Below are 12,500 nucleotides of genomic sequence, written 5' to 3'. Positions count from 1 at the left end.
TTTTGACAACAAAAGGATTTGTAATAACAGTCAAATCTATTGTACTTTTATTTTCATGTTTAGTTCTGGCACTAACAAAACACTGATAACAGGACAAAAATGTAGTTAAACAGTAAAAATTATTAGTCAATTTTCAAGGGAGTTTTTTTGTAAAGTTACACAAAGTTACTGTTTGTAACAAGGACAAAATGTCAGATGTTAAAATAAAAACATCTTTTGGTTATGAAATGAGTCTTTAATATTGTTTAAAAACGATTTAAAAAAATTGAATCGAATTGAAAATCGGATCGGAGCTTGAGTGAATCGTTACATCCCTACCTTTAATAACGTTATCATTATGCTATAATTATTAATTTATGTGCCAATAATCGTGTTTCAAAAGGGTTATTGACTGCATGTAAACGTAGTCATTAGTGAGCTATTTTTAGAACAGGCGACCCATGTGATCTACCTGGAGCCCACAGCCACGATGTTGGTGACCCCTGCACTAGATGACCTCGCCACTGCCCAAGTGTATTTTTAACATTCTACTCAATGGAGATTTGCATTTAAAATTTCGGTTAGTTACGGGAGTAATGTGTCAAGTGGGGACAGTAAATGCACACTTTTGCCGGAGACCCTTTCTTAAAGCGGAAGTTAACTCAAACATATTTTTTTCAAGAATATGTTCTATGCAAGCCCACTAGTTGAAACAGGGCATTCTGATAAATATTGCGTTTGAGGAATAAGTGTTAGTCCACTCGTTTTTAGCCATCTCTGGGGGCCGCCATTTTGTCTTCTGTCGGCTGAAAATGACACCACAACTGCTCACAACGAGCAATCACGGCTCAGATTCAGAAAACAGGTTAGCCGTGATTGGTCGTTGTGAGCAGTTGTGATGTCATTTCCAGTCGACAGAAGAAAAAATGGCCGCCCCCTGAGATGGCTAAAAACAAGTGCATTTTGCTGCTTAACTTATATTCCACAAATGCAAAATTAATCACAACTAGTGGGCCTGCTGGGAACATATTCTTGAAAAAAAATATGTTTGGGTTGACTTCCGCTTTAAGTTGATGGTGTTGAGTGGCACTCACTCCCAAGCCCTGTTTTCTGCTATTCATACACGTGGACAAAACTGCGAAGGAAAGAAAAAACCCACTATATCACAAAAACAAAGGTAAGAATACATGAAAAAAAACCGATCAAGATTTATCTATGAAAATCAAATCATTGCTTTTAAACTGCGGTTCAACAGAATTATGAAAACGAACGATTTAAGTTTGTAACCTGTGCTTGTCGCATAATCTTTTGAGGCCATGACTACAATCAAATAATTTCTCTCAGTGTTGACTAAATCGAATTAAGTGAACTTTTGAGCATCTTTTTCCCAGGTTATGGAGGCCGTCCAGCCAGTGATGAAGGGGGCTGTTCAGGAGCAGACGGTTTACCGTGCCAAATTCAGCTCCATTACCGACACTGATATCTGGAAAGCTATGAATCACCTTGGAGAGCCCAATCGCAATGAAGCCCTTTCAGTGGATGCGCGCCAGGAATTGGATTTACGCATCGGTTGCGCCTTCACTCGGTACGTCGCTTTCAAAAGAGCCTAGCTTTGTGTGCCTCCCTCTAACCACATTTCCTTCAGATTACAGCAACAGACACCAAACTTGCTTTAATTGCGTGCATGTTATGGTTGCTGTAATATCATATTACTTAAAATTGTCCCTTCATTTGATTATTACCACATTTGAATTTGATCAACAAATGGATGAATATTCATTCATACTTATGATATGTATGTAAACGGTAACAAAGCCAAAACATGGGCAATGGTCATCTTGGGTAGCTCTTGAAGGCATCGTGTGTTCAACAAAAGACGTTCAATATTGAATAAAAGAAGCACATGATTGTCAGTTGGTCGCTGACTGCACAGCCGTGCTCACAGAGGCAAGACAACGCTAGTAAGGAAAAGTGGAGAAGATGAGAGGCAGCAGGAAAAGCAGTTGTGTCTGGACACACGCATCTGCTGCGCAAAGCAGAGGCACTTTTTCTCCTTGCAAACTATACACAAGTTATCTGGATGCACTTGTTTTGTTACTTGTTACATGTTACTTTGTCCTAACCGTGATCAAAGAAGCAATTTATTACTTTTTTTTTTTTAAAGCAAAGAAGCAGTGTTTTTTTTTTTTTTTTCAAGCAAAGAAACAGTATGCGCTCGTCCCAGCCTAAATCTATGTAGCTCTGCTGACTTCCACATTTCCTCATCCTCATATAAATCAGCCATGGAGAGGTTAATCCTTTTGATATGTTGAAGTGGGCATTAGTAGAAATGTCCACATAAATTTTGGTGCCAATTGATCGCTGTTTTTGGACGTTATAAGCAATAAAAGTACAATGATTTCCATTGGAGGGTTTGGAATCGGTTCCTTGCGTGACTCCGGCCGAACAAGGATAGAACGGTAGGGGGTGCAGCCATTGTGCTCATTATCAAGGTTCGTTATTCATGGAGTTACTTATTTCCTAATTCCTCCAAAATGAATGGATAAAATAGAAAATGTCAACTCTTTTCATTTTCCTGATCAAAAAATATATAAAATGAACTTGTTAGTGAAAACATGGCCATCCGGCCCCACCGTCTCTTTAACACAAAACAAGACAGGTGCATATGTAGAATGTAGTAGAACAATAGATGGTGGAGTCTTGTGGACATTAGCTGACAAACTGGAGCGGCAGTCGGCAGTGAAATGAAGATAAGTACTGTTTATTTTCTCTTAGTTCTCTTCTGTTTTAATCATCAACGTTGCTGCAGTGTTAAAAGGCACTGTTAGGAAAGAATCTGCTCAGGTGCATACATGTACATTTACGGTTCATAATCGTTCTGTAAATGCAGTAAATATAAAAGTTTTCAACATGGATAGGTGCGGCTTATATAAAGGTGCAGGTTAAGTTTTTCCCAAAATGTTCTGAAAATGGAGTGGGTGCGGCTTATGTAACGGTGCGGCTTGTATAAAGGTGCGGCTTATAGCCCGGAAAATACGGTAATAAAATTATATTACAGCAGATATTTTTTCAAGCAAATAAGCTTTACTTGTAGACAAGAAAAAGTTTACTGTTATACCCAATGTTAGGGGTGGGAACGATAATTGTTTTTTGATGCATCGTTCCGCGTATAAAAAGATTCTGAATGGATTCATAGGTATTAAATAATCGATATTTAAAGTTGAACTAAAAAGTCTAAAAGCGTGTGCAAGCGACTACGTGCATTTGTACGTCAGACGTCTGTGCTAGGCTAAGCTAATACGTGACAAGATGGCGGAAGAAGCAAAAGCTGATATATAAATCTTTGCTCTTCCTTGATTTTTTGGGTTTTAAAAAAGGTACCAGTGACTATAAAATGTAAGCCAAAATGATGCATCGGAATCGCAATCGAATCGAATTATAGGCCTCTGAATCGGAATTAAATCGAATTGTGCGCCTCTAAATTGGAATCGGATCGAATCTTGAGGTACCCATAGATTCCCACCCCTAAAATAAATATATATATATTAGTGCTGTCAAGCTATTCATTTTTTTTAACTAATTAATCGCAAAATTTTCCATAATTGATCGTAATTAATCGCATTTTTCAACTACAATTTTTTTACAATGCTTGGAACCCTTCGTGCACTTCGACTACGTGTGCACTTCAGCGAATACCATAGGGTGCAAGTGTGGGTATTGGAATTGGACAGCCTGTCCCCAACATACAGAAAAGACCATGTTAACATGATCCATACGTAGGGATGGGCCGCCCCCATCACGTGATTTTCAGCTGATCCGTTATCGGTTTGATTATTTTCTTATTATTTTCAGAGACAGAGCGGTGGCTTTGTCTTCATAGCTCTTTGGAGGGAGAGGCGAGCCAAAAATGTTCCCAACTATGTCTGCCTTGCCTGTTATAAAGAAGCCAGCCTGCTTGCGAAATGTATTGCTGGGGTTCGGGCCTCAGTATCTGCGGGTACTTAAAATCAAAGACTCGGACTCAGGTGCCAAAAAAGTGTGATCAGGACATCCCTATCCAGAGGTCGTGTTTAAGACACTCAATTAGGTACTTGGTAAACTTAAGAGCTGCGCCAGGAGCTGTCAATCAAATCAGCGCCAAGGTTAAGTTAAGATAGCGGAAGTTGGTCGAAGTTGCTAAACGGAAACGCTAACGGAAGGACGTTTCAAATGATAGTCTCACCGGCCTACAGGTGATTACTATTTGGTCCGGCTGGACAAAATGGCGGATAAATGGACGGCGGAAGGCGATAAACGGACCGGGAATGTTTTAGTAAAATGCCCAGCTCTGTTGTTTTGTTAAAAACATATTTCATCAGTTGTATCAGCTCAGCTCAAACATATTGTGTCCATCTTGGTGGATGTGTCACAAACTTATTGGGAAAAAAAAAAAGTGACATCTAACATTTTATTTCCATGTCTAAAGAATAACAACAACAACAATCCTGAACGAGGTTGCCATCATTCAATGTGTTGATGAATCAATCCAAGTGTTTTTGTTCTTTGACTCTTTTGAGCATAAGGAATTGAATAGATGAGGTTTAAGCATCCCATCTGCATACCAAATTGTTTTTAGGTTCCAAACCAAATATTTCCAAGGAAAGTATGGAAATCTGGACTCTTCTTTAATATCATTTGGACCCTGCCAGACCCCAACTCTCGGCTTCTGTGTGGAACGCCATGACAAAATCCAGTCCTTTAAACCCGAGAACTTCTGGGTTATCCATGCAAAGGTAGAGCACGTAGTAAACCTTTCACACCATTAAAATGTGGTGATGGTATATTGTGAAGCATTTTCTTTTGGCAGGTGTTCAAAGGGAAGGACAACCCATTGACCCTTGATTGGAATCGGGTTAAGGTCTTTGACAAAGAGGTGGGCCAAATGTTTGTCAACCTGGTTAAAACGTCCAAGGAAGCCCAGGCAAGTATCAGCGCACACAATGCCACTAGTATTATTGATAGGGGTGTAACGGTACGCTAAATCACATTTCGGTTCGGTTCATTTTTTTTGGAAACTTCGGTTCGGTATATTTTTGGTATTAAAAAAAAACATATATATATTTTTTTTAAATATGTTTTTTTGAAAAGATGACAAGTAAATGGTACTTTTTTTTAGAAAAAATAAGTAATAGCGAACCATTCGGGTGATATTCAAAGAAATTACACCAGAATAAAAAATACACTAACAATAAAGAACTCTTAATTGTGTAAATTATTAAGACAAAGAAAACTTTAAACACTCAGCAGCAATAGCCTATGACACACCTATTCAAGTTAAACACAAGTTGTCATTACAGTACATGTATACAGTTTTTGTGATTAAAAAAAAATACATACAATAACAGTTACCATTATTGCTAACTATATTAAAACTCTTTTTATAATGAAAAAATACAGTAACTTTAAAAAGTTTTTATGAAATTGTATACACTTTTTAGGCATTGAAATCTTTGAATGTTCAACAGCATATTGTAACGAATTGGGTTATCTGTGTTGTTGTCGGATATGTGTGTTGCTGAGTTGTGATGTTTCCGAGGTTCATGAATGTACCGTACGGCAAGGAGTGGGGCTGCGCAGAAAGAAGAGCGCCAGCAGTTGTACTTGGATTAATAAAAACGTGATTATTAAACGGCGTCTGACAGCGTGTTTCTGGAAGACGCTACAATATGATAAATCTCGCTGTTTAAGTTGAACGTTTTTGCTCCCTCGTCTAAGAAACATTCACAGTCGGATGATGCCGTGCATGTTAGACGTGCTACAGTATATGCAAACAGAGCCGCCAATCTCATGTAGCAATGTCGGCACACAACTTTGGGACCCCTCCATCCCCCATCTGCGTTTTTAACAGGAAAGCCAGAATGTTCCAAAACAGGAGACCACAGTGTACGCGAGCTCTGGCCTTTTTCTGGCTATCTCTTTTGTGCCGCCACTCTCATCTCCTGCACGCAACAGTCAGCATCCGTGCGTAAGGTCACGCTAATAAGTGGACCGAACCGAACGCAAGTGGACCGAACATGCCATACCGAAACGGATTAATACACCCGAGTGTACCGTTACACTCCTAATAATTGATAACTTTGCATATGTCAGCATATCATTTTGATGCACTATAATCTGCGCTCGCAATACAGGTGGAGTCAGTGACTCAAAAGGAGAAGAGTAAGCAGAGACCCCTGGCTTTAAATACCGTCGAGATGTTGAGAGTGGCAAGCTCTGCCCTAGGCAAGTTACACCTATTTAGTTCGTCCCAAAAAATCCTTGCTGTTCGAAGTGTGCTCTTAGAAACATGTCTTTTTAAAAAAAAATTTTTTAGACCGATTATTGGCCGGGCCGATTATCACCACCGATATCAGCCTTTTTTTAAAACTCTGCTGACCGATAATAAATCAATTTCAAACTGTGGAAATCAAAACAAAGATATGTGAAAATTTTAACATTTCTGTCATTTTGAAATTTTCATTTACTGTAGAAAACTTCATGGAGCTATTGTTTAAGGTTTCTTTATGCTTTTTAAGACTGACAATCCTGGGTGCTCCCTGAACCTTTTATTAGAATTTTATAACAGAGATGTATACTGTCAAAAATTTCTTGTAATAATGATTTTTTTTAAAAATCACCATTATGCAAACCTGAAACATTGTTCAATAAACATGCTTAAAGACGTTACAACAAAGTGAAGAGTACTTTTTTCTTTCGATTTAGATGCCAATATTTTCGGTTATCGGCCACCTTGACTACCAATAATCGGTATCGGCCATGAAAAAAGCATATCGGCCTATCTCTAATGTATTTTTTATTAAGCAGAGAATAGAGTAGAATACAACTTTCAGTAAGAAATTGAAAATCTGCTCACTTATATCAATGCAAAATACCAATCAAAAATCAGTGGTACCTCTACTTACGAACGTCTCTTCATACGAAATTTTCAAGCTACGAAACGCCTCAACAGGAAAATATTGCCTCTTGTTACGAAAGAAATTTCAAGATACGAAAGGTAAAAATACAGTATGGAATAAATACAACATACTCATAGCTGCTCTGCCATTGGCTAGCCTAGCATCTTCCTGGCATCCCATTGGCTATGCAGCGTCCTCGTCATTTGCCCCTCGGACCATGAGGTGTTCTGATAGTTTTACGTGAATTAGAAACGAGGAAAAGAAAAAAAGGAGAAAATCTTTTTTTTTTTGTCCATACAAACAAAGCAAGAGATAATAGAAAAGTAGGAAAGGGGGATGCGTTTTGTTGATCTCGCCAAAGAATATGACCGTAATGTATTAACAGTCGCCACGTTATTAAATCAGTTCTTTACAAAACGCCAGGCAAAAAACACTTCTGTGAGAGAACATGAACCAAAGTGTGCAAAAAGCGATGAGGACTGCAATGAAAAGGTAAACGACCATCATGTTTATTCTTTACTCTATTGTTTGTTTTTTACATTATGCACAACTCTCATTTATTGTGCAATAATCTAATTGTAACATGTATTTGTTGCATGTTTTGATGCATTTTTATGCTTTATAAAACATTTATGTCTGAATATTGGGGGCCTTGGAACGGATTAGGGCATTTACATGGAAAACGCGTCTCTACTTACAAAATGTTCTACTTAAGAAATTTCTTCCAGAACCAATTAATTTCGTAAGTTGAGGTACCACTGTAAATAAGAATGAAATACACAAAAAATAAAATAAAATCCAGCTGCCCGTCTGTCCCCAGATACATAGATCACTTCGAATAAAAAGCTAAACATACACATACACCCATACCTCATATCACATGTTACAGGTGAAGATAGTCAGAGAGTGGTTGCCATATTTTATTAAACGTTGCGAGTCTATCAGAAAGAACGAATCCTTTCCTTTCCGGGTGAAGCGTGTTTATAAGGTCCTTCAGCCAGTATTTTGGAGATGCTGTCTCCTTTTTCCAGTGCATCAGAAGCAGTTTCTTTGCTATTAAAATACAATAAGATGAAAAAAATCGTTCTGCATGACTCGATTTCACAATATCATCAGACAATCCAAAAATAATCGCGAGAGGATCAGGTTCCAACTGACAGATGAAGGATTTCAGATGTTGTTTCAAAAATTTCTGTCCACTATCCGCGAAAAAAACCCCCGTCTCTTTCATGCGTGTTTGTTTTTTGTTTTTTTGTCTCTCAGGAATGGGTCCTCAGTATACTATGCAGATTGCTGAACGTTTGTACACACAGGGCTACATCAGCTATCCTCGGACGGAAACAACCCACTATCCAGAAAACTTTGACCTGAAGGGAACGCTTAAGCAGCAGTCCGGCTGTCGTTTATGGGGAGAGGAGGTGAGAGATCGAGTGCCACAGGCCAGGGCTGTCCAGGCTTTTTCCATTTGAGGGCCACATACAGAAAATGGAAGGCTTCAAGGGCCACTTTGAAATTCTTTTAATTGAATTTATTAAATTATTAGTACATATGATGATGATGATGATGATGATTATTCGCGCCAGTGTTAGCCGTGTCCGACCCTCGGCGTGGCACTCAAAGTCAAAATAAGGCAAATGAGTTTTCTTCACAGGGTAGGGCTGCTCGATCATGGGGGGACGATTATTTCTGCAATAATTAAATTCACAATTATTCAAACGATCATTCATTTTTGGGTACAAAACAAGAACATGTTTCAACGTGAAAAAAATATGAGGACAAATAAATCATTTTTGACCAAACAAAATTCTTAAAATTAGTTGTTATAAAATTGAAAAAAAAAGTTGCAAATGTATAGATTCATGTATGATTTCCTCTAGGGATGTCACAATACAATACAATTTTATTTATATAGCGCATTTCACAACAGCTACAGCTGTAACAAATCACTTACATACAACAACAAAATAGCCACAATGCAACAAGTGAAATCAATAACTTAACACAAAACACTATATACATTACAATAGACACCGGAAAACAGCCAAAGGATAGAAATGTGTCTTCAAACGGGTTTTGAAAATGGTCTGAGATGGGCTTGCCTAACATTCAATGGAAGGTCATGCCAATGGGAAGGAACAGCAACAGAGAAGCCTCGATCCCCTCTGAGGCTCCGCTTAGTCCTCGGCACTTCGAGCAGCACCTGGTCCGCAGACCTGAGGCTGCGAGAAGGTGCATAGGAGTGGAGGAGCTCGGAGAGGTACTCCGGGGCGAGGCCAATTAAAGACTGATCAACAAATGGAAACATTGCCGATATTGTGACATCCCTAATTCCGTCGTGAAAACAAACATAGTGCGTTGGATATGAATGAATATTAATAAATCTTTTTTTTTTTTTTTTTTACGATTATGCCAATTTCGTCATCCTGGAGTGTAATGATGGTAATTGTAAGATAATGTCGATTAATTGCACAGCCCTACTACTTGGAAGTATCGTATAAGTATCTTTTGTGTCAAATCAAAACATATATAGGAGAGGTGTAACAAAAACATTTTGAAATGGAAACATGTTTTTCGATTTAAAAGCTGCGAGTGCATCAATCTGAACCAAAACGTTCCACTTTGAATGCATCGAGATAGGCATCGAATCATGTTTTCTTTGTAGAGATATATCTTAGAAGGAATTGGCACATTGACAGCACTGCCAAATTCATTCAGATGTGTGAAAAATAACAGCCAAAAAAATCATTGCCATCCATCCATTCATTCATTATCTGCCACTTATCTGAGGTCAAGTCGGGGAGGCAGCAGCTTCAGCTGACTTCCCTCTCCACAGCCACGTCTTCCAGCTCTTCCGGAGGGATCCCAAGGCGTTCCCAGTCCAGCCAGGAGACATAGTCTCTCCAGCGTGTCCTGGGTCGTCCTGCCGGTGGGACATGCCCGGAACACCTCACCAGGGAGGCGTCCAAGAGGCATCCTAATCAAATGCCCGAGCCACCTCAGCTGGTTCCTCTCAGCGTGGAGGAGCAGCGGGTCGACTCTGGGTCCCTCCCGGGGATCTCTAAAGGGGAGCCCGGACACCCTTCGGAGGAAACTCATTTCAGCTACTTGTATCCGACATCTTGTTCTTTTGGTCATGACCCACAGCTCATGACCATAGGTGAGGGGAGGAACATAGATCGAGAGCTTCGCCTTTCGGCTCAGCTCCTTCTTTACCACGACAGACCAATACAGAGTCCGCATCACAGCAAATGCTGCACCGATCCGCCTGTCGATCTCCCGTTGCATCCTACCCTCACTGGCGAACAAGACCCCAAGATACTTGAACTCCTCCACTTGGGGCAGAATCCCATCCCCGACCTGGAGAGGGCATTCCACCCTTTTCCGACTGAGGACCATGGTCTCAGATTTGGAGGTGCTGATTTTCATTCCGACCGTTTCACACGGTGCGAACCGCTCCAGCGAGAGTTTGCGGCTTGAAGAAGCCAACAGTACCACATCATCTACAAAAAGTAAAGATGGAATACTGACGCCACCAAACCTGACCTCAACACCTCGCCTGCACCTAGAAATTCTGTCCATAAAAGTTATAAACTGTGACAAAGGGCAGCCTTGGTGGAGTCCAACCTCACTGAAAACGAATCTGACTTATTGCCGGTAATGCGGACCAAACTCTGACATCGATGGTACATTAACCAAACAGCTCATATTAGGGGGCTCTGTACCCCGTACTCCCAAAGCACCCCCCATAGAACTCACCGAGGCACACGGTTGAACACCTTATACAAGTCCACAAAACACATGTAGACTGTTTGGGCACAACTCCCATGCACCCTCAAGAACCCTGCTGAGGGTGTAGAGCTGGTCCACTTTTCCACGGTCAGCACGAAAACCGCATTATTCCTCCTGAATCTGAGCTTTAACCTCCTGACGGACCCTCCTCTCCAGCACCCCTTAACAGACCTTACCAGGAAGGCTGAGGAGTCTGATTCCTCTGTAATTGGAACACACCCTCTGCCCCCCCTTCATAAAAAAGAGGGACCACCACCCTGTCTCCCAATCCAGAGGCACTGTCACCGATGTCCACGCAATGTTGTAGAGGCATGTCAACCATGACTGCCCCCAACATCCAGAGTCTTTAGGAACTCCGGGCGGATCACATCCAGCTTTGCCACCAAGGATTTGTTTTTAACTGCTTGGGTTACTTCAACCCAAGAGATAGGAGGATCCTCAGTTGAAAGCATGTCTATGGAATTGAGGAGGTCTTTGAAGTATTCTCCCCTCCGACCCACAACGTCCCGAGTCGAGATCAGCAGCACTCCATCTCCACTATACACAGTGTTAATGGTGCAGTGCTTTCCCCTGCTGAGACACCGAATGGTGGACCAGAATTTCCTCGAAGCACTCCGCAAGTCATTTTCCCTGGTCTCACCAAACTCCCCCCACACTTGAGTTTTTGTCTCAGCAACCGCGGAAGTTGCATACCGCTTGGCCAGCTGGTACCTGTCAACTGCCTCCGGAGTCCCGCAGGCCAAAAAGGCCCGATAGTACTCCTTCTTCAGCTGGTGTCCACCAGCGGGTTCGGGGATTGCCGCCACGACAGGCACCGACCACCTGGCAGCCACAGCTTCGATCGGTCGCCGCAACAATGGAGGCACGAAACATGGTCCACTCGGACTCAATGTCCCCTGCCTCCCCCGGGACGTGAGCAAAGTTCTGCCGGAGGTGACAGTTGAAACTCCTTCTGACAGGGGATTCTGCCAGACTTTCCCATAATCCCTCACAATACGTTTGGGTCTGCCGGGTCGGACCGGCATCTTCCCTCACCATCAGAGCCACCAGATGGTTATCAGTTGATAGCTCCCTCTCTTCAATAAGTATGCCCACATCTGCTCGGTGCCTCTCACCTCGGGCAACTCCAGAGTGGAACAGTGTCTAACACCTCTCGAGAGGTCTGGTACCAGAGCCCAAGCCGTGTGTGGAGGTGAACTTGACTATATCTAGTCAGAACGTCTCAGCCTCACACACCAGCTCTTGCTCCTTCCCTGCCAGAGAGGTGACATTCCATCTCCCAAGAGATAGTTTCTGTAGTCGGGGGTTGGAACGCCAAGGTCCTTCCCTTTTACCGCCGCCCACCTCATCTAGGTTGATTGGGTCACGCAAACCCCTCCACCACGGTAAGGCTCATGGAGGGGTCATTGCATCATCCACTATCAAACCGAGCCATCCTATATCGAATCGTCTTCTCACCTAGTCGAACCGAACCGAATCGTTCCACTTTCAAATCGAATCGTTTTCCCACCTAACATATCGAACACCGTGTCGAGTTTGTCTTTTGTGGAATGTTATTTTTCACATTACTGCATGACACCGTGTCGAGTTTGTCTTTTGTGGAATGTTATTTTTCACATTACTGCATGACACCTGCGCGTGACTGTGTTTTTAATCACTAGGTGAAAAATCTCCTGTCAAATGGAATAAACCATCCCAAGAAAGGAGTGGATGTCGGCGATCATCCACCGATTACTCCCACGCGTGCTGCCTCAGAAGAAGAATTGGGCGAGTTTCTGAGCTAATTTGATGAAAATA

General features: G+C 41.6%; 1 protein-coding gene across 1 annotated transcript in view; it reads left to right on the top strand.

The window, feature by feature from the left end:
* Positions 1 to 12,500, top strand: part of top3b (DNA topoisomerase III beta) — a 50,363-nt gene that overhangs the window by 10,875 nt on the left and 26,988 nt on the right. The window contains exons 5-10 of the mRNA XM_086031729.1: positions 1,371 to 1,564; positions 4,595 to 4,751; positions 4,826 to 4,939; positions 6,150 to 6,240; positions 8,178 to 8,332; positions 12,365 to 12,470. Of these exons, the coding sequence (XP_085887855.1) occupies positions 1,371 to 1,564; positions 4,595 to 4,751; positions 4,826 to 4,939; positions 6,150 to 6,240; positions 8,178 to 8,332; positions 12,365 to 12,470 (817 nt within the window). The remainder of the gene's footprint in view (positions 1 to 1,370; positions 1,565 to 4,594; positions 4,752 to 4,825; positions 4,940 to 6,149; positions 6,241 to 8,177; positions 8,333 to 12,364; positions 12,471 to 12,500) is intronic.

The sequence above is a fragment of the Filicampus tigris genome, chromosome 5, assembly GCF_054856515.1.
Source record: "Filicampus tigris isolate MCC_2025a chromosome 5, RoL_Ftig_1.0, whole genome shotgun sequence".
In the NCBI taxonomy this organism is placed as follows: Eukaryota; Metazoa; Chordata; class Actinopteri; order Syngnathiformes; family Syngnathidae; genus Filicampus; species Filicampus tigris.
This window is presented reverse-complemented; position numbering and strand designations above follow the sequence as displayed.